This window comes from Drosophila montana, unplaced genomic scaffold, assembly GCF_035044405.1.
Source record: "Drosophila montana isolate Dmon_TW-CO22-7 unplaced genomic scaffold, ASM3504440v1 contig_3729_1, whole genome shotgun sequence".
NCBI classification, from domain to species: domain Eukaryota; kingdom Metazoa; phylum Arthropoda; class Insecta; order Diptera; family Drosophilidae; genus Drosophila; species Drosophila montana.
The window spans coordinates 320,950-341,404 of NW_026998615.1; the positions used below are offsets into that span (position 1 = coordinate 320,950).

At 39.1% G+C, this 20,455-nt stretch overlaps 1 protein-coding gene across 1 annotated transcript in view; it reads right to left on the reverse strand.

Moving 5' to 3' along the window:
- LOC135435824 (alpha-N-acetylgalactosaminidase) overlaps nucleotides 1-2,476 on the reverse strand; it is a 40,253-nt gene extending 37,777 nt beyond the window's left edge. The window contains exon 1 of the mRNA XM_064693047.1: nucleotides 2,325-2,476. Within this exon, the coding sequence (XP_064549117.1) occupies nucleotides 2,325-2,476 (152 nt within the window). The remainder of the gene's footprint in view (nucleotides 1-2,324) is intronic.
- Between the last annotated feature and the right edge of the window lie 17,979 nt (nucleotides 2,477-20,455).

Here is a 20,455-nt window from a genome sequence, read left to right on the forward strand (position 1 = left end):
TAGACGTGCGCTACGCTCAAAAATATGAATCCTCATGCATTTGTCTACTTGGACGACATCATCGTCATAGGCACAACGAAGGAGCAGCACGTAGCTAATCTGAGGGAAATCTAAGAAGCTAATCTAAGGCTAAATTAGGAGAAGTGCCGTTTCTTTCAAAAGGCACTGCTATACTTGGGACACGTGGTGGGTGGCGAGGGAAACCGGCTCCGTCGAACTGCAGGAAGCTGCGGCAGTGCCTTGACAGCGCTCTTAAAGAAATGGAAGGTTTGGTCGTGGGGCACGGACCGCCAAGCTGCATTGGAACAACTCAACTGGGTGAAGTGGAGCGGTTCACTGCGTATGACAGTAAGAATCTCTTGGAGACAGCGATCAAATACTCGGCCACGAAAAAAAAGTGTATGGTACATAAAGTAGAAATGAATATAAGTATGATGATACATTAATAAACCATACGAACTCTAAGGAAACCGATTTAAGTTTAAGTTTAATTAGAAACAACTTTGACTTGAAGATTAACAGGAAGTTAATCCCAGCAACATCTAGTACAGCGCCTCAGTAATTACAATTTTCTTGTAAATCTGAACCAGATAGACTGATTTCTACATCCCCGGCTAAATCACTACTTTAAAAAGAATAAACTTATTATTTTTATCACAATGAGATCTCCTTCTGAAAATTGGATTAACATCGGTTGAGAAACACAAAAATTTTAATTTTTAGTTAAATTTCAATATATTTTAATATTATATATAAAAACATTCAAATTCACAAATTAATCACTTGTTTTTAGAGTCAATGGTTTAAATTTGCACCTTGTTTGCAACGTTTCTCGTTAAGTTTGTGAGACGGCACTAAAGTAGCCACCCCACAGTTCATAATTGTAGTTATGGGATATAACATTGTTGTATGGTATATAAGCATTGTAAGCGTTGTTAAAGGCAAGGTGCCGAATCGTTGAAGTCAGATAAGGGCAAGGAGCCCCCATAATTTAAGTTTGAATCTAACCGCCGGTCGCCGCAGCAACCGTGCGCTGCTGATCGGTTGCCCAACACCGTCCTCGAGAGTGCTACTTCAATACGGCGGCGAAGAGCGAAAGCCACGAGGTGAAGTTGCGAAAGCTCACGGCGAAGTTGAGCAATCGAAGCAAGCGCACGGCTCGCTAGCGAGCGTGCCGGCACTTTTGGAGCGAGAATCAGAGTAAGGAGACGCGTATTGAAGAAGGCGAAGTAAGGGACATAACCATGAGTGTGTAGCGGAGCGTTAGGGCTCCAGGCAGTACGGCAGGGCCTTTGTATTGGGAAATAGGACAGGGTAGTGTACAATGACTGTCGAATGTGGCATAGAGAAAACAAAACAAAAATATATATATATATATAAAAGAGAAAATGTATTTACTGTGTAAAGTATTTTTGAGAATCTTTTGCACACGCCTACCTAAATTGTTGTGCAGATTTTTAAGCCTTGTACTACACAGTTGAGGTACCACCTAGCCTTTACAATATCTTAAACATTCAAAAGGGCATATTTAATTTAAAGTTGTTGGGTTTTCTGAATTTCCAGCTCTACAGCTGTATGTGTGTGTGAATGAGCGAAGATTATGGATGCAAAACAATATTTTACTATTGTTGTGGTTGACGCGAGCCAGTTTTTTTATGATTACGTGTTTTGTTTGCAGAATGTCTGTTGTGTGGTGCGAGTGGGGCGATCATTCCTCTTCTTTATTATAATATTGCCTTATGACCACTATACTTGATTAGGGCATTGAATATTTTATTTTTTTAACAGATGTTCGCTGGTCATTAAATAATTTAAGCGATCAGCCACTTATCTTACCTACTTGGCAAAGCGTTTTTGCTCATCCGTCTGCTGCCGGTAATGAGGGTTTTTGTAAATGTCTTAATATTCCTTTTTTGTTAAATTATATCCACAAATTACTGTCTTCTCATGAAAAAAATACCGCCTTATGTTGGGTCAAGCGGAAAACGAAGTCAACGATATTGAAAACACTCTCTGCACTCCACTTTCCACTCTATTAGGCTGCCCCTTTGCTTACTGTATTGGCGTGCGGTGGCCGTCGCAGTTGGCGGCCAGAGCCAGTCTTATATTTCAGCTTTGTTAATGATAATTTCGGCACAAGAAACTCGAGTTTTATGTTGAATTAAAATCTTTACTAGTTATAATAAGTTCCAGTAAATTGTCAATAAGTTTTAATAAACGAAAATAATCTGATTGAATTTTGTTGTTACACCGACACAGTCACATATGTTTATTTACAAAGATGTACACTTCACAGTATAATTATTTATTTCATATCAACATACCTTATACAATTGTCTGGATCATTTAAACAGTCAGTATTGCAACGAAAACGCTCCCAAGATAACCATCCCATTGGAGGAGTTCTTGCTAATCCATTTTCTAAGCAGTTACAAGCCGCAGTCAGAGCGCTTATAAGAAAAATAGGCGTATACATATTGTCTGAAAAAACAAGCAAAAAAACATAAAAAATATTTTTTTAAAAGAAATTTCAAGTTTGTGTTTGTCTGGCTATGAAGCCAGAACAGCTGAAGCGATCTCGCAGCTAATAAGAGCAGCATCTGACTTATAAAATTGCTCTGCTAAGCAAGTGCATAAATTTCTCTCTTGTCATTGGTTTCATTGATCTGGCGCTCTTCACTGTTACAATAATTTATTTGCCCTACCATTAACTTATGCTAAGGTCCCGATGCTGCGCATTAGTTAGTTTGTTCGCTTTGTGCATTTGGTACACATCGGCTACTTGCATTATTCAAATATATTAAAAACTAATCAATTGTCGCTTTGCTGAAATCGGCGCGTACCAATTCTGGATAACTCGCCGTTGTGAAAGTCCTGCTTGATAATAAACACAGACCAATTGGGATCTACCTGCTTTTCGAAACTTATAACAAATACACAATCAAATTGAAACACAAGAAATAAAATCATTTTAATTATTTTTAGTATAAAAGCTATTGAAAATGCTCTACAGTTAGTTATATCGGACCACTATATCATATGGTATATGGGCCATGGGAACGATCGGTCAAATATTAAGTAGTTGTATAAAAGACTGGTTTTTCTTCACTTTGCTCCAAATATATTTGCAAAATCCCTTCTTTTCCTATATATCCTATTTGTACCTCTTAATCATGAAGCTGTCAAAGGAACGATCGGTCAAAATGAAGAACTTGTAGAACTTGTATAAAAAGTTTTTTTAAGTCCGTAGTGTCCAAGTCCGATGGGCGATTTGCCATCCTACACTTGCCAGATATTCAGTTAGTTGATCCATTCTTCTCCAAGAGTGCACACATCGATGTACTGATTGGTGCCGAAGTCCTTCCATCGATATTGCTCGATGGGCTCCAGTACAATATCTGCGGTATACCACTCGGGGAGGAAAATGATTTCGGATGGACAATTACCGGTCCAGTGCCAACACCGGTAAGCAAGTCAAATTCATTGGTTTCCGCTCAAGAGGCAATCTCTGCCAAAACGGCGTTTGGGAGGTGAAGGATCTACCGGGTAAAGTAGGTAAGGAATTTCACAATCACTGTGAGCAATATTTTCCAGCCAATTTCTGTGAAATCGATGATGCTAGCACTGCGAAAACTTTAGGTGTCCGCTGGAATAGCGTGCTTATGGTGATACTGTATAAATTCGTATGGAACGTCCAAATCCGGAGTTCCGAGGCTAGAATGGGGAGCAGCAGTTTTTCTTGTCAATCTGTCCCTAGTTATTCTTCCACAACTTCCAAGGAACGAATTTAAAACCTACAACTGGACCGATTCAACTAACATATAGTTCTGGCATGGATCCGTTAGAAACCATGCAATTGGACAACATTTGTAGCCAAGCCCTTATCTCGCTAGTCGCGAGGTTGCGTCCTCGGATCAGGTAGCCAGCAGCTTATGGTGGCATTAGTGGTTCGTAACTCCAAGAGAAGAATGGTTTTTATAGAATGGTTTTTATTATAGAGCAATGTGGAATTTGCTCACTGAGCGCGTCGTGTTTTCCAGACTTTTTACGTACACTGCAAAACAAAATTATACTGCAGTGGTGGACACTCTGCGAGAACACATACACTGGCGAAAATACATAAGGAAAATAACTAAGTAAGACCGATTGCAGCATCCGTGTTTCAATTTAACTAAATTTATATTGAACATACTAAATAATGATAATATAATATCACTAAAATACAGTATATACCATATAATAAAAGTGTCAATTATTAATGGTTATTTTTGAAAAAGTATCTATTTTTGAGCAATGCGTCCTAAAATAGATGTTAATCCATATTTTGAATGTAAGAAGATTCGGCATGAAATGGTAAGCTAGTTTTGCATTTGGTATACAAGATTTTCAGGTCTCAAGACCATATTATTATTATTTATTTATTAGTGGTCGACAAAACGAGTGTCTTCCTAATTATTCAATACATTATATATACAATTATGAAAATTAGATGCTAAAAGCCTAGGTAGAGAACACAAATTTCTAATAGCATCACCGACTGATGGAGGTGTTTTATTTGCCATTCCGGCCAGCTGTGCCCCTTTTCACTGCTAATTTTGTCAGTGACGCTATTAGAGCCTACATCTAAGAAGAAGGGTGTAAGTAGGAAAAAGTGTTCTTAAGTAAAATTAAAAATAATATTAATTTGCTATATTATTTAAGAACATACCATAAATAGGAGAAAAGAAAGTAAGAAGATTGTTAATAAAGTAAAGAATTGTATGCTAGATATACAGAGTGTTTAAGTAGATAGGATAAAGAGATAGTATTGGGAAAGTAATGGGAAATCACCGACCCGGTGGGGGAAAATTTACAGCCTGTCCGGCAAGCTATGCCCCTGCTCATAGCTGGGAATGGTCAGTGACTTCCCGAAGGTATCCTGAAAGCAACGATTTTATTAGGGGTAGAGAAAGTTCGGTAGAGAAAACGTGATGCAAACTATTGTAATTTTTACATAGCACGCGAAAAGGATTGTGCATGCGTAGTCTGTTGTGCACGTCAATAGGAATAAGGGCGGTAATTTCTGGTTGGTCTAGCCGGAACAGAGAATTGAAGACGCCCTAGCAGAAAAGGAGAATCTATATCGCCAACAACCAACTTATGTAGAAAGACAACACCGAGAATTGTCCTACGGTTGGTCAACGACGGAAGATTAAGAAGAAGAAGCCTGCTGGAATAGGATGGCAACCGAAGATTAGGGTCCCAATTTAAACCTCGTAAGGCAAAAAGCAGAAATTGCTCCTGAACAGATTTATTACGAACCTGGCTATTGTTATACTGTGGAGACCAGATGCAAGAGCAGTATTCAAGGATAGGGCGAACAAGAGAGATGTACAGAAGTTTCGTTATAAAAGGATCGTTAAACTCTTTAGACCATCGTTTAATGAATCCAAGTACACCTTTTGCCTCATTAACGATGGTATCTATGTGAAGATTGAAGCAGAGTTTAGAATCAAAAAGAACGCCTAAATCCTTAACTGTTAGTATACGTTGCAATGGAGTATTGTCGATTGTATAACTGACAAGATAAGGTGTAGTACGATTAAATGTCATAAACATACACTTTGAATAATTCAGATGCAATTGATTGGCCGAACACCAAAGTTGCATAGCGTTCAAATCGTCTTGAAGACAAGAATGATGTAGGGGATTAGTGTATGATAGAATAAGTTTCACGTCGTCCGCATACATGAGTACACGGGCATGGGATATAACAGAGGGGAGATCATTTATAAAAAGAGTAAAGAGTAAAGGTCCAAGATGACTACCTTGAGGGACACCAGAAGTAGCGTGAACCTGTTTAGGGGTCCTACCTTTTAAATAAGAACTAATCCAAAGCAAAAGAGACGGAGAGAAACCTATTCGGTCAAGTTTAAAGAGTAAAATGTCATGGTGCACAGAGTCAAACGCCTTACTGAAGTCAGTGTAAATGACATCAGTTTGCTTTTTCGAAAGGAAAGCATTATTACCAAGGAAGTAAACTCAAGCAGATTGGTCGTAGTTGACCGATTCTTTACGAATCCATTTTGAACAGGGGAAACAACTGATTTGCAGAAATGCTGCAAAGTGAAGTTGTGATTATTTTTTCAAATAATTTAGGAATAGCGGACAGTTTTGCAATGCCCCTGTAATTTAATATATCAGACTTTCCACCTTTCTTGTGGAGAGGAATGATATAAGATTCTTTCCAAAGAGATGGAAAGACAGAAGATTCGAGGGATAGATTAAAAAGCTTTAGCAATGGATAAACAAGGGAAGAACTACACTCCTTGAGTAGACAACTAGGAATATTGTCAGGCCCAGGAGAGGAAAGAAGATTTTAAAGAATTTAAAGCTAAAAGGAGAGAGGAATGGGAAATTATAGGAGGAGGTATAGAACTAGAGGAAGTAATAGTATAAGGGTAAGAATTATTATTAGGACAGACTGAAGAGTAAGTTGATTGAAAAAAATTAGCAAAGAGGTTAGCAGAATCAGAGTCATTGCTAGCTTTATCCATCCCGAGAGAAAAAGAAGATGGCAAACTTAAAGATTTACGCTTCAAGTTTACAAAATTGTAAAACTGTCTCGGATTTAGGGTAAATTGCCTTTTGCAACGAGTTAGATAATAGCATTGAGAATTCAGAACTTCGACTTGGCTATGGAATATTTAGCCAAGTCTGCACACGAACCAGACTTTTTAAACTTTTTGAAATATTTAGATTTTATATTTTTTAGATTCGATAATCTGGGAGTAAACCAAGGTGGCTTTAAAGAAGTAGTCGAAGGAATTGACTTCGGAATACACATATCTAAGAGGGAGTTTAGGATGTTATAAAAAAAGTTAATAGCAGTATTCATGTCAACCGAGTCATATAAGAAAGAGCAATCGGTTGCATAAATAAGCTGATTCAGCAATGAATAATTTCCTTTGCGAAAGCAACGGCGGGGCTTATTGGCTGATGAGCACGAAATGAGAGGATTACAATTGAACATTGCAACCTCTAAAGTAGGATGATATACATCCTCAGGAAGAGATAAAGGAGGGGACCTAGACACATTAGAAATAAGGTAGTCGTTAACAAATACAAGATCAAGTGTTCTATTCAAATGATTAGAAATTGAATTGATTTGAAACAACGAAAGGTCAAGCATGCAATCTATAAAGTCATGCTGTGCTGAGGGCACTAGATAATTTTCGGCAGTGAAAAGTGACCAAGAGATGTTCGGCAAATTAAAATCACCCAACACAATTAATAGGTCATTATCACGCACGTGTGAAGAAACTTCTTTAATACAAGAAATATGTTTCATGTAAACTTGAATACCAGAAGAAGGAGGAACATAAGAGCATGTAATATAAATATTCCGCCGTGTAGGAAAAGTCACCTTGACTGCGACAATCTCAGCGTCAGTAGGCGTACTAAAACAGAAAAGTTCTGACTGGAGAGTGGCCACCTCGAGTCGGCCGATCATTTCTATGCAAAATAAAATTATTCGAAAAAACCTCAAAATCAGATATGGTTGAATTTAACCATGTTTCTGAAAATGCGATTATATCCGAATCGAATATAACTTTAGAGATTGAAGCATTTCATAAAAGAGGACTGACTGACAGCGACAGACTATATATCGCATGAATTAAAATAGCATACACCTGGCACAGCATACAATACACTCGCTATTTCTATTTCATACTTATCTGTGTATACTATGCGAGTAACTTTATGTAAAATAAGAAATATGCTCAGCAATCCCCCTAATGGGGGACGTATGCAAAATATTTAACAAAATCACTTTGTGAGCAAGTACTTTTTAAAAAAATTAGTGTTTATATCTACATATTTACTTACAATAATGCGCGTCAATCAAATCACCCTTCAACTTATCAACGACGCTTTCTGTTGCCTCCTCGCCTTACACAATATTGCCGTAATCTAGCATAAAGCGCCGGTACAAGCCTGCTGTACCAAAAAAAGTGCGGGAGTAACCCTGGGGAAATAACCAGCTACAGGGTGGCGATTACATTGGCTGTCAAAGGAACTTGTCTTTGTGCTGCATCGCAAAGCCCAAATGGCATAACTTAAAATTGATACAAGTGACTGTAAGTGCGGTATAGGGATTGCTTTCATCATCTAGTTCTACTTGCCAATACTGGAAGTTTATGTCTACACTAGAGATATAGTAGGTCTGGCCTATCCTATATAGGATGCCTTCTATACAGGGTCGCGGATACGAGTCTTTCACTGTCGAATTGTTGAGCTTGTGCACATCAAGGCTGAAAGTTTTAATCCGGTCTTCGCACTGGTGTCTTGCGCATACTCCATGCACCCTTCTATGACGCCCAAATTCACTTTATTCTACCGCACTTTTTTCTTTGCATCGCTTTCAATAACGGGTAGGGTTGATCTCTGAAACATTGGGGCTCTTCGATTGTATGTTTCATAGGTCCGTCCTTTCCAACCAATCAATCCCAAAAAGACTTGCTTCTCCAGGCAAGGACAAATAAAAAACTTTATGTTTTTATTCTTCTCTCCATACGAGATTGGGAGTACGACCCGACCGATAATCGATACCTCTCCTCCCGCGGTGGCAGCACCCCTATTTCTTCGACCAATTCTGGACTTTATTTTCCTAGCGGCCTAACGCTCACTATATAAGATACCTCTTATGAGACGGGTACCCATAAGTACCTTGGAAAATATACGCGGTTCTTTGTTCTACTCCCGTCCTACAACTTCGATGTCATGCTGCTTCGTTATTCTCCATCAAGAAATTTATTTTAAGCCGACATGTATACCAGAACACGTTCTTCATATGGTAAGCCTCTTAAGATTTTTATTTTAGCAGTTTCCTTATCCCTATCCTTAGTCTTATCCTTATTGTTATCATTATTGTTGTCCTTATTGCAAGCCTAAGTATTCATATTGATATCCTTGATTTCTTTTACTTTGCTTCTCTGCGGTCGCAGTCCCCGAACGCGCCTGTTCCGCCATCATAGCGCTCCCTCTGGAATTTCCCGTATAGTTTTTGCACGGAGTTCATTGTGTCTTCACCGTCAAACTTGACGTTCCACCGTTCGAGTTTCAGGTACGCCCTTTCCCATACGTTGCTATACGCTTCACCGGCTGGAAGTCATCCCCTCTCCAATCTTATACCTGGAAGTTACGATAATTGGGGTTGCGCTGCTGAACGAAAACTCCGTTCTGCTCCTTTGAGGTCCTTCAGGACGGCGCCTGTTACCAGAGTTGGGCTCTCCGACCCACTTCATCCACTCCATTAAGCCCGTCCCCGTCTCCTCGTGGATAAACTTGCTGATGCAGGGCGTGTCGACACAAATGGTGGGCCCTTGCAATCGCCGTCAGAATCTGTCCCACCGAAAATTCACGCAAGTTCATCGATATTTTCATTAGACTTCCTGAGGACGCGGCGGTGGTAGTGTTGACGCTCCGTCAGCATCTCAAACTCAATCGGACTCCCATTCGTCAGCCATGTCTAAACTCCCTTAAGGGTACCTATCGAACTTTTACTAAAGCCAACAAATCTTAATAAATATTGACAAATTCTACTAACGGCACCTAGTAAATAACAAAATAAATATCTAGGAAGACTCTAGACGGGCAAATCTTACTACTTGTGTAGTTTAAAGCCGTTTTGCAACTAATTTATCCTCACTATATGTGTTTAGTCAATTTCAAAGCAGTTAATTATTTGTTTCACAGGTATATATTTTGTCGGGCTCTTATTACAATTTATAGGGCTTGGAAGCCAACTCAAACAAAAATGAAAAACTTTAAAACGAATGAAATGCAACTCCGAAAAACGCTCGCCGCTCTGATCGATGGGCAGCGGGTGCCAATGCATATGGAAAAGGGCCGACGAAAGAGAGTGGGCAGCAGAGTACAAATAGCGCGCAAATATTATTTGCTCTTAGGCTGTAATTATGATTGTCGTATTCTGCGTTGTCTCTTTTGATTACTTGACCAAACATTCTCCTCCCGTTGGAAGGCAAGGGCTTTCAACATCATCCTGTTTGGACAGCAAATACAGCTTGCATATGGCTCTGCGTACGTGTCCAGTAGCAGTCTGAAGCACAGCTCTAGCACTTCAGCTAGTGGCCACTTCAGTGGCGGTAGGTGCTAGACCTTTACAAGGACATCGTTAATAGAGAGTCTTGTCTGAGTAGGGTACCATTTGGAGAGCTGTTGAAGAAGCGTTAAATATTCTTTGCGCCAACGGAGCCAAAATACTTTTTGGAGATATGTGACGCGCTGAAAATAGTGTAGTAGGATAAATACATGTATATACAGTATATACGTTTATCTCAAGTTCGCACAATTCTATAATACTATTCCTCTTGTACTCTAATTCTTGCAAGAAGAGATCGACAAGTCCAATAACTTCTTGTCTCTCTCTTACACATGCATTAATTTCTTGTAACTACTCCTTTAGTTTGTGAGCATAAAACGAACGCAGAGAGAGTCACGATCGAGCATTCGAATAAATAGACGTGGAGACGATATTGTGTTTTGCTTCGCAAGCGACATTTGTCTTCTACAATAGTTAAGCCGGTTTAAGTTGAGCTGCCTTAGATCAGACTCAATGTATGTCATATAATAATTTCCGTGATGTGGCAGACGAGCGTGCGCAACGAATCGAAATCGAAGATGGAAAGGCCAACAGAGCCATAAAAGTAGTGCCTCGCCGTCTTTACAGCGGCCTCCCATAGTCCTCCAAAATCGTGGAGCGAGGAGGAGTGACCAGACCAAATCCTTGAAGGTCGAGAGCGTGTCGGGATAAGCCGGTTTGGGGCGTTTAGAAATGATGTTGTAGACATATCCTTTACAAGCTCTTAGTGTAGCGAAGCAAATGAACAGGCTAATGTAGCATTTCAGTGGTGGCCTATTGCCACCTATTAACCATAAAAGGATACGATGTGTCGAGACGATGAGCTGGTAAGTCTGCCATTATATGCTCTGCCAATCGCGGCTTGGCACGAAATTGTGCATTTAGCAACAACACTGGAGATTGTTTTGTGACCGCCATTGGGCCAGTACTGGCGCCTAATCAGTAAGGCGCGAGGTAAGTTCCATTTATAAAAATACACTATTATTGCTTGCGTCACAGGAGGTTGTCGGGGCAATATAATCGGATGTCGCGCTGAGAAGTCCAACGACGAGTTTTCCAGGCATCAATCGATGCGAAGTAGGCCGAAGTCGTCAAGGAATAGCGCAAGAGAGGCCATTGAGACGATTTGACATGCCCTTCTTCCTTCAGTGCCTTGTAGTCATCGCCAAAAGTAGCCATTTAAGCTGACCGCAGCGACAAATATGTGCATTGTTGCAAATTTGTAAATATTAGCAAAGACCCGTTGCAGCTAGGAGAACGAGTTGATGAGCTTGCAGCTAATCGAGAGAAGTGTCGAAGTTCTGGCAAGGATTCGACGGGTACACATGAGGCAGGCCACCCTTTTTTTCTCTTACTGAGAACACCGACATTGGAGACCGGGAGAGCTCACTAGGCAGCGCTCCTCGTGAAATTATATCCACCGGGTTTAATTCAGTGGTGAGTTCTTGGATGGCTGCGACCCGATTGAAAACGAAAACATTGAATTTCGAAGCATCATTGCGAAGCCAAGCCAAATCCTCGGCAGAGTCTGACCAACATTAATACCGACAGACGAGCACTTTCATTTGGCATATTTTACTGAGCAGTTGAGCCAATAATGCAGCTCCCGAGAGTTCTAACTTGGTTTTCACGGGCGGCAACGTGACTTGGAGCACAAGAGACGTACGCTGGTGTTGCCATAGCACTTTGAGACTAAATAGACGTATGCTCCATAAGCGCTCAGCTGGGAACAAAAAATCGCATGCACTGAGAGAAATGATGCTGGTTTTGTACAGTAGGTGACGGTGTCCAACTTGTAACTCTGTATCTTCTGATGATGAGACGGACGCCACAGAATACATTGAAAGTAACTGTCTACGGGTGCGACTCATACCTAACGATACATTTTGCAGATGTCGCCTGTGAGGGCGGCTGCAAATGTTCGAAAACAGCTTAGGTTGGATGGTAAGACCTGCCATCAGTACATCATTAAGCGAGTGTTCAGAGGTAGTAGCTGCGGAGAAATCAAACACGACTTTAGCTTGGTTCTAGTGCTATCATCCTTCAGCACGCCATGATGTGGCAGGTAGTACTTGCATTGGCCCAGTGCAGCTAAGCTTACAAGTGACTTATGACACAATCAAGATATTCCTTGATAAATGATGCAATTATCAAATTTGGATTGCGGTCTAGTTTTCTTCCTAAATTTAGGAATTGATGAAACGCCTGTTAATAGTAGTAACCCTGCTGATCTATGCCTAGTTGGAGCGGTACACGAACCGAATACTCGCCAGTCGGCAGACGTTTAAAATTGGCCTGAAAGTGTGCCTCGCAGTCGCGCTCCTCCCTGTTTGGTAAGAAGGCTCGGTGCAGCATTCCAGTTCCCAAAAACTACGGATTAATGTTTCGATCTGTGCATTCGACTGCAGATGCGAGTCTACCAGCAGATCCGGATTCCCCGTTGATCGCATATCCACGAGTGCTGATTTGCCTGCATGTGAAGCACCTCCCGTCGCGACCCAACCCAAGCGAGTCTTTTGCAATATCGGCAGTCCAGCAGCTAGTTTACTCTGGCCAACGCATAGCAGAGCGAAAAACAGACTGGCTCCGATCAACATGTCGATTTGCTTCAATTTGAAGAATTCAGGATCAGCTAATTGTATATTTGAATTTGCGGAGCTGGAGCCGCCGAGCAAGAGAGGTGATGATGTGCTCGCAGCTGCACAGAGTCGAGTCGAGCATCGCACGGCAGAGCACCAAGGATTTGTCACTAGTCGAAGACAAATTGACATAATGTTCAGTACCGAACCAGGTTGGCAGCGCCAGATTAGATCGAAAATTTAAAAGGCGCAAAACGTTTTGCGGTCTTCCGAAAACCAGACAAAACAAAATAGAATATTTGTAGTAGGCGACAGGGTCTTAGTTAACACAAGCAAAAGACTCGGCAATAAGCTAGCCTTCTTGTGCGTGAAACAAAACGTCGAGGCAGATCTAGGGACTACAGTCTTAATTAAGGGGAGGGTGGTCCACTAGGACAACTTGAGATAAATGCAGGAAGTGATATAAGTTTAGTTTTTATAATAATTTAAAATTTGATCCTTTCTTTTCTAACAGTCCAGGCTTATACCCCAAGTTCTTCTTTTTCTCGCTGGGACAAATGCTCGGATTATCGACTTTTCACACTCCGAGAACATTCCAATAGTAGACGGCGAAGTATTAGTTTGGAGCCAAAATAATGTATTAAGGTACTCAGCTAACACCTCACGTTTAGTGCTTATAGTGGATGAGACAATGGGATTGTCAGACTTGCTTCACAGTCACAGTATCACATGCGTAAGCTCCTAGCCATAGATATCGAACACATGAAAAACTTGTTGTCAACGTTACAAGTGCACAACAGGATGGCGAGAAGCTTAGAATATTGCGCACAGCCTTAAAAATCGTGAAAGACACTCCTGATGCCTCCGATTTCGAAACATTAGGTGTTCCGAGTCACAACTCATAGAGGCAAATAACAGGAAAGTTTTTCAGATAAGCTGTATCACTAAAACCATAAACCAAATCCTTGAAGCAAAAAAGGAGGATCAGATTGACACCGGTCATCTTTACGAAACACTTTTGGCCAGGAACAGAATGTTAATTACCGAATCTCAGAACCGTATGCTCGCAATAACTCTTGCCAAGGCAAAGCGCAAGCAAATTAATGATATAGTGTAATGAACATGAAACACGTAAAACATTTCGCAATATTCCAAAGAGAATACGGTAGTGTAATCAACTCGATGGGCAAAACCATTAAATCACCAATTTTCTTAACATATATTTTAACACACGCAGAAATGAAATTAACGAACGCGATATACCAATGTAATACAAGTAAAACTGAACACAGAAATACAGAATAACCTTTTGGAGTAACACCAGATCCATTACCAATTAGAGGAAGGTATGTTATTGATTTGTATAGCCTAGTTACAATATGCTCAAAAAATTTTATATTTTTCAACTTCACATTTTGCGGTTCCACTGGCAAGTGTAAAGTATTGCTTCTTTAAATAAACAGATGATCGGTTTGGTTTAATATACCTAAGCGCCACAAGTTTTCCTTCCAAAAGTCAAATAATATGACTTCGATGTAGGGGCTCAATTTAATGAACTTTTTGTGGGATTTGGCCATCTTTAAATGTTAAAAACTGTGAGATTATTAAAATTTAAAATTATAATTTAAAGTAACCGCTTGCTTTCGTTGCTATATCTGCTGTTTATGGGAATGACGCTTTCATATTTTTCATAACACAGATACGAAATTCGATAAATCATCGAAAAAAACACGAATTATTCGGGGCGAATACCAAAAATTTTGAAAGTTTCACATTTTTTGAAAATGTGAAAAATGTATTTTCTTACGTACAGGCCACATTTTTCACATAAAAAAATAATGTGGCGTTCGCAAAAAAAATTAGGAAATGTTGACAGTGGAATTGTGCTATTACATAATACATATTTGTCTTCTTTCGACATAAACCTCAAATTCGCAATGTTAATAGCAGTAAAAGGAAGAGATTGGTTACAAACAAAAAGAGCACTATTTAAAATTGTTACTGGCATGGAAAACCCTCAATTCATAAGAACAACAGGCACACATGCGCATAAATGCTTCTATTCATATACAAAATACGCAAGTATGCGTGAATAGCAAGTCCAAAAACTTTTAAATGCACACATGCCAACGCTTAGGTACCCTTTCGAACAAGAACGAGCTAAAATGAAAGAAATTCGCATCTACTTGGCAAACCCGTCATTATTTCATATTACTCGTCCCCTCAAAAGGAAAGAAATGCCACCGACTTTTGAGAAAAACTGAATTTGTGGGCATTTTTGCTTGTGCGGACACATACACACAAACATTTAAACGGTACATAGACAAATTGAAAGAGCACTGAGAGTAAGCCAAAGCAGTTTCCTGTAGTGGGAGCGAGATAATAAACAGCGAAGCCGTTCTATCGCACAAATCATATGGATGAGAGTAAGCCAAAGCAGTTTCTTGTAGAGTGAGCGAGTAAAAAGACAGCGTTGCCGTTCCACGACACAGGCCATATGTATTCTTACTCTCTTGCTGTGAGAGCATGCGGGCATGTCTCGAACCCGAACAAAAACGAAGGCGACTTTGGACCAGCCGCAAAAAAAAATGATTGTCACCACCAAATATACGGTTTGACCAGTCTGTTATTTGTGTTATTTGGTTAGTGATTCAACGCAGACGCGCATGAATGTGTGTACAAGTATACAGAAATTCTTGCGATTTGCGCTAACTGACGCAAACAGGAGGCCAGCGAAAACACGTTTTCTTACTTTTTTTTGTATTTCTTAACCGATCTTTATAAAATTTTCAACAGTAGATTTTATTGTACTATAGAATATTTGTATATTCTCAAATAGTCAATTGCATTTTAATTGTGGCTTATATTGCTCAAAAAACATGATTCCGATATCCATTTTTATTGATTACTTTTAAACGGGGTGAGTTATCGAGATCCTTGCGTTCATACATACGAACAGGCGGACAGACGGACGGAAAGACAGATGGATATTGCTAGATCGACGCGGCTTGTGGTGCTGATCAAGAATATATATACTGCATGGTGTCGGAGATGCTTCCTTCTGCCTGTAACATACATTTGCACAAACCCATTATACCCTTTCTACCCATTTTCAGTGGGTTCACGGTATAAAAAAAAAAAACGTATCCCCACGCCTATAGAGTATATGAAAAAAGTGTTCCTTTTAATGCTTGGATATGATTTTGGTAAGATATTTAAACTCTCCTGTTCATGTTTAACTTCAGATTCAACTGAAAGTTGTTTTGATTGTTTTCAATAAGATTCGATTTATTAATAAATAATTTTTTGGGTATAAATTTTGAATATATATGTTAGGTACAATGTTATGCTTAATAAGATACGTTCAAACAACAATTATTATTATTTGGTATATTTTTATCTCTAGTATTTTCGAAAAAAAATTTCTTTTGTTTGCTGTTGTTTTAATTTGGTAATATAATTTTTTACGGATATGCTTTGGGTATAATCAGAGTTCAAGTTGGTTATAGATATATCACTAGTTATTACTGAGCATTATATATATTTATTGTGTTATTCACTTCAATTAAGATCTCATTTTTAATGCAGATTTTATTTAAAATGGTTTTGGGTAAGTTCCATGTGATGAGTATATTTGGCTCAATGTAGATAGTTTCTGTCATTGAATGCGATTTGGAATATCTGCAACTAGTGTTAATTTGTTTTGCGATACCTTATATGCATGGGCTCATAGTTAATATTTGTTTATCTTTGTTGTATAGATTATTTTGTGAATAATATTTGTATTGGGTTTCGTCTTGAAAATATTTTGATTGTCTACTAGGTACGGTAATATTTCGTATAACCGTGTTTCATTGATTTCTCTTGGAATTCGAAAAAAAAAAAAAAATCTTTGGTATCTGATCTAAGCCAGGAAGATGTTTTTATATTACCTAGTTTTTCTTAGCTAACGTGCTATAGATAGTCATGTTTTAATAATTGTGGATTAAAAATTCCAATTCTAGTTAGTTGCAACCCCATTTCTAAATCTTCGCTATATTAAGTAAACTGTTTTAAGTTGAATAACTATTCTAATATCATTTACTTCATTTTGGAGCTTTTCAGTTTAATTTATTGTGAGACATACGCAAGTAAAGGATCTTGTTTTGGATTTTCGTCCTCCTGTAAACATTTATTTTATTTAAATTTATTGGTTTATGATAAATTGTTTTATTATGTATTTTTTCGACGTTCCTTAGTCGCTTTAAAATATTCTTCGTTAATTTGTTCTACTTTCCCAGTGGGCTTAAAAGAATTGTGTAACTTGCCATGAATGTGTACCTGTGTAAATGAAAATATCAGCTGAGGTCCTGCTATTAGATTTGTGTATGAGCTTATATAATTTTGATTGTTATGAGTCTATTTTCTTTGTCATCGTCAGTAATTTTTATACGTACTTATTCATTTACAGTCTTATGTATTCTTTCTACAATTGTTACAACATTTTTGTTGTTGCTACTTAAATTGCAACCTTTTCTATATTTAACCATTCTACAGAGTGGGCTTTCCCCAATAATGAGTCCTCTTTTGACACCCATTACTAAGCATACAATTTATAGAAAGCTCAAGACGGCCCAAATGTGCTTTAAAAATTTTCTGTACCGAGTGCTTGCTTCCGTTTTGTTTTGCTCCGAGAGAGTAAGACTGCTGAGAGTGTCAGCCGAGCCCCGAGAGCCGAATGATCAGTCGTAAGATGTATTTCGCACAGTGCATAACGTTGCTGCGGCTGATGTTTTTCGTAATCTATGTATGTTAGTTTTGAATTTCTTGCAGCCCAGAAACATATATGTGTGTATGCATATGCAGAGTGTGCCTCGCTCTCACTCATTGCATTGTGCGCTTGCGTGTATCGCATTCCTACTGCATAGCATTTAAAAAACCCCGAGATCGACAAACATACGTATGTATATATTGTGAGGATGTATGCACAAGTAGATCACGGCGTTTGTCGCAAGCCAGAGATATTTTCTTCAATGGGCTGGCGCTACTTTCGATTTTTTGGTAAGCCCTTTTGTGCCTTCGGTAGCAAGAGGCATACACATTCAAATGTTCTATTATGTATTTCTTCGTCCAGTCAGGCATAATGAGAAGAATCTGATTTATTTTTATTTATTAAAAACTTAAATGACATAAATGAAGTAATTATATTTTATATTTTAATTTTGTGGTTTGCTGTGGGGACCTATTTTGCTTAAAATAAGAAAACCTTCTAAGTGGTATATCTGCAAAGGTCGGCTTGTCCAAGAATTCTGAAAAAGACCAAAAATTGAAAATTTCTTGCTGTAAATTTTGTTTGAATTCTAGTGCTAGTTTATTTATTCGGAGAATGTTGAGAAAAAGTTTGGTTTTGATATCTGTTGGCTATGCAATTTAGGAAATATAGGCTAGAATGTCGAGTTTTAGTGTTTCATGATAATTAAAAGTGTTGATATTATTCTGATTTGTATACCAATGAAGACGAGTTCTATAATTTTGTCATGAAATGTGTAACGCAGAGAAGGAAATATGTCCGACCCCATAAAGTATATATAATCTAGATTAGCATCAACAGCCGAGTTGATATAGTCATGTCCGTCTGTCTGCTTCTATGCGAAATTGCCTCTCAGTCTTAAATCTATCGTCTTGAAACTTTGCTTAGGTCCGTTTTTCTGTTACAGGCAATGAAATGTCGGAACCGGCCTGATCGGACTACTATATCATATAGCTGCCATTAAGTACTGTGAGGCGGCTGTCTGGATCAGCCACCCCACAGTTCACAGGCAAGCTGCCATTAAGTTCATAATATTGCTTAAAATATTGTTAGTTCATGAGTAGATATTATTAGCTTGTAAGCATAGGGTATATGCATTAGTCATAAGAGTTAAGGCAAGGAGCCGAATAATTCAAGTTAATTATGGGCAAGAAGCCACGGTGAATTCACAGATTGAGTATGAATGTATCCGCCGACTGCAACCGTGCGTCGTTGATCGATTGCTCAACCCCGCCCTCGATAGCACAACTTCACCTCAACGGCGTAGAACGAAAGCTCGCCGAACGCGAGCGGATGCCTCGACAGAGAGCGAACCGGTACTTTTTGTTGAGCGATCGAAACGGTACTTTTTGTTGAGCGATCGAAACGAACAGCAAACTCGCTTGCTCTGGCTGTGCGCTACGTTCTACAGGTGTGTCCACACGTGTAGTGTACTTACTAACCATAGGGTAGCAATGCCGGGGACTGTCACTGAGACTCGAGGCTCGTGAATAAACACGTCATACCCGGTAAACAAGTACAGATTAATCCTTTTAAAACATTGCGTTGAAACAAATGCGTTCCAAATTTCTAGCTATTATAGATACTGAGATCGACTACGGACGGACGGCCATTACTACTCGGCTATTGATGCTGATCATTATAATATATTCTTTATATGGGCGGAGATGCTTCCATCTGCCTGTTACATACATTTGCACAAAAAACATAATACCCTTTTTACCCATTTTTAATGGGTTCAAGGTATAACAAGTAAGAAGTTCTAGTCGGGAGCTCCCGACTAGGGAATAATTTGAACCCTCTTATTCCAACACCAAATGCAGATCGTGCTACGCGCTTGTTTGATTTAGTAGTAAAACAAGATAAATTAAAAAAAAAAGTTTCCATGGCAGGGTTCGAACTCGCAACACAACTACTTTCTGCCGCCTCTACCCAACAGCCACACCAATAATTGAGTCTTAATAAGAAAAAAACTAATTAAAATAGCAGCACAGATGCGGCAGCACAACAATACAATCGACATTGCAATGCTGTTGATAAAATTCAAAGCAGACGCGCATGAATGTGTGTATGTACATGTATACAGAAATTCTTGGAATTTGCGTTTGCTGCTGCACGTGTGTGCAGACCAAAACACATTTTCTTTCGTGTTTCTTAACCGATCGTGAACAAATTTTCAGTAGTAGATCTTATGGTATTATAAAATATTCGTGTATGCTCAAAATGGCAATTGCATTTAAAATGTTGCTTAATTAGGTAGACAATACAAGTTGGTTTGCTAACATGATTTATAGCTTTGTGGTGGTAGCAGGGTGGTGGCGATAGGTATAAAATGAAAGATGCTTGATATATGTATATATACTATTCTTGAAGCTACATGTCAAGTTTGGTGACTCTAGCTCTTATTATTTACCAATATTGCTACAATAAAAAGGATTTCGATATCGATTTTTACCGATTACTTTGAAACGGGGTCAAGTTATCGATTATTGGTAAACAAACTCGTTCTGCGCAGTGCACTAGGAGTACCTACAGCTAAAATTTGAAGTCTCTTGCTCTTATAGGTTCTGAGATCCTTGCGTTCATACATACGGACGGATGGACAGACGGACAGTACAGACGGACATGGCTAGATCGACTCGGCTATTGATGCTGATCAAGAATATATATACTTTATGGGGTCGGACATGCTTCCTTCTGCCTGTTACATACATTTGCACAAATACATTACACCCTTTTTGCCCATTTTCAATGGGTTCAGGGCATAAAAAACAAGTTACTTCCCTGTACCGGACTTGAACACAAAAATTCAGTTTTGACGAAAACAACTTTAACTAAATGCGGTTGGGCCTATAATGTAATGGATGTCAGTAGGCGACCTGCGCAATAAAAGTCACCGTGATGGACTTCAGCGAGAGTCACTGTTCGACCTCAATAATATAA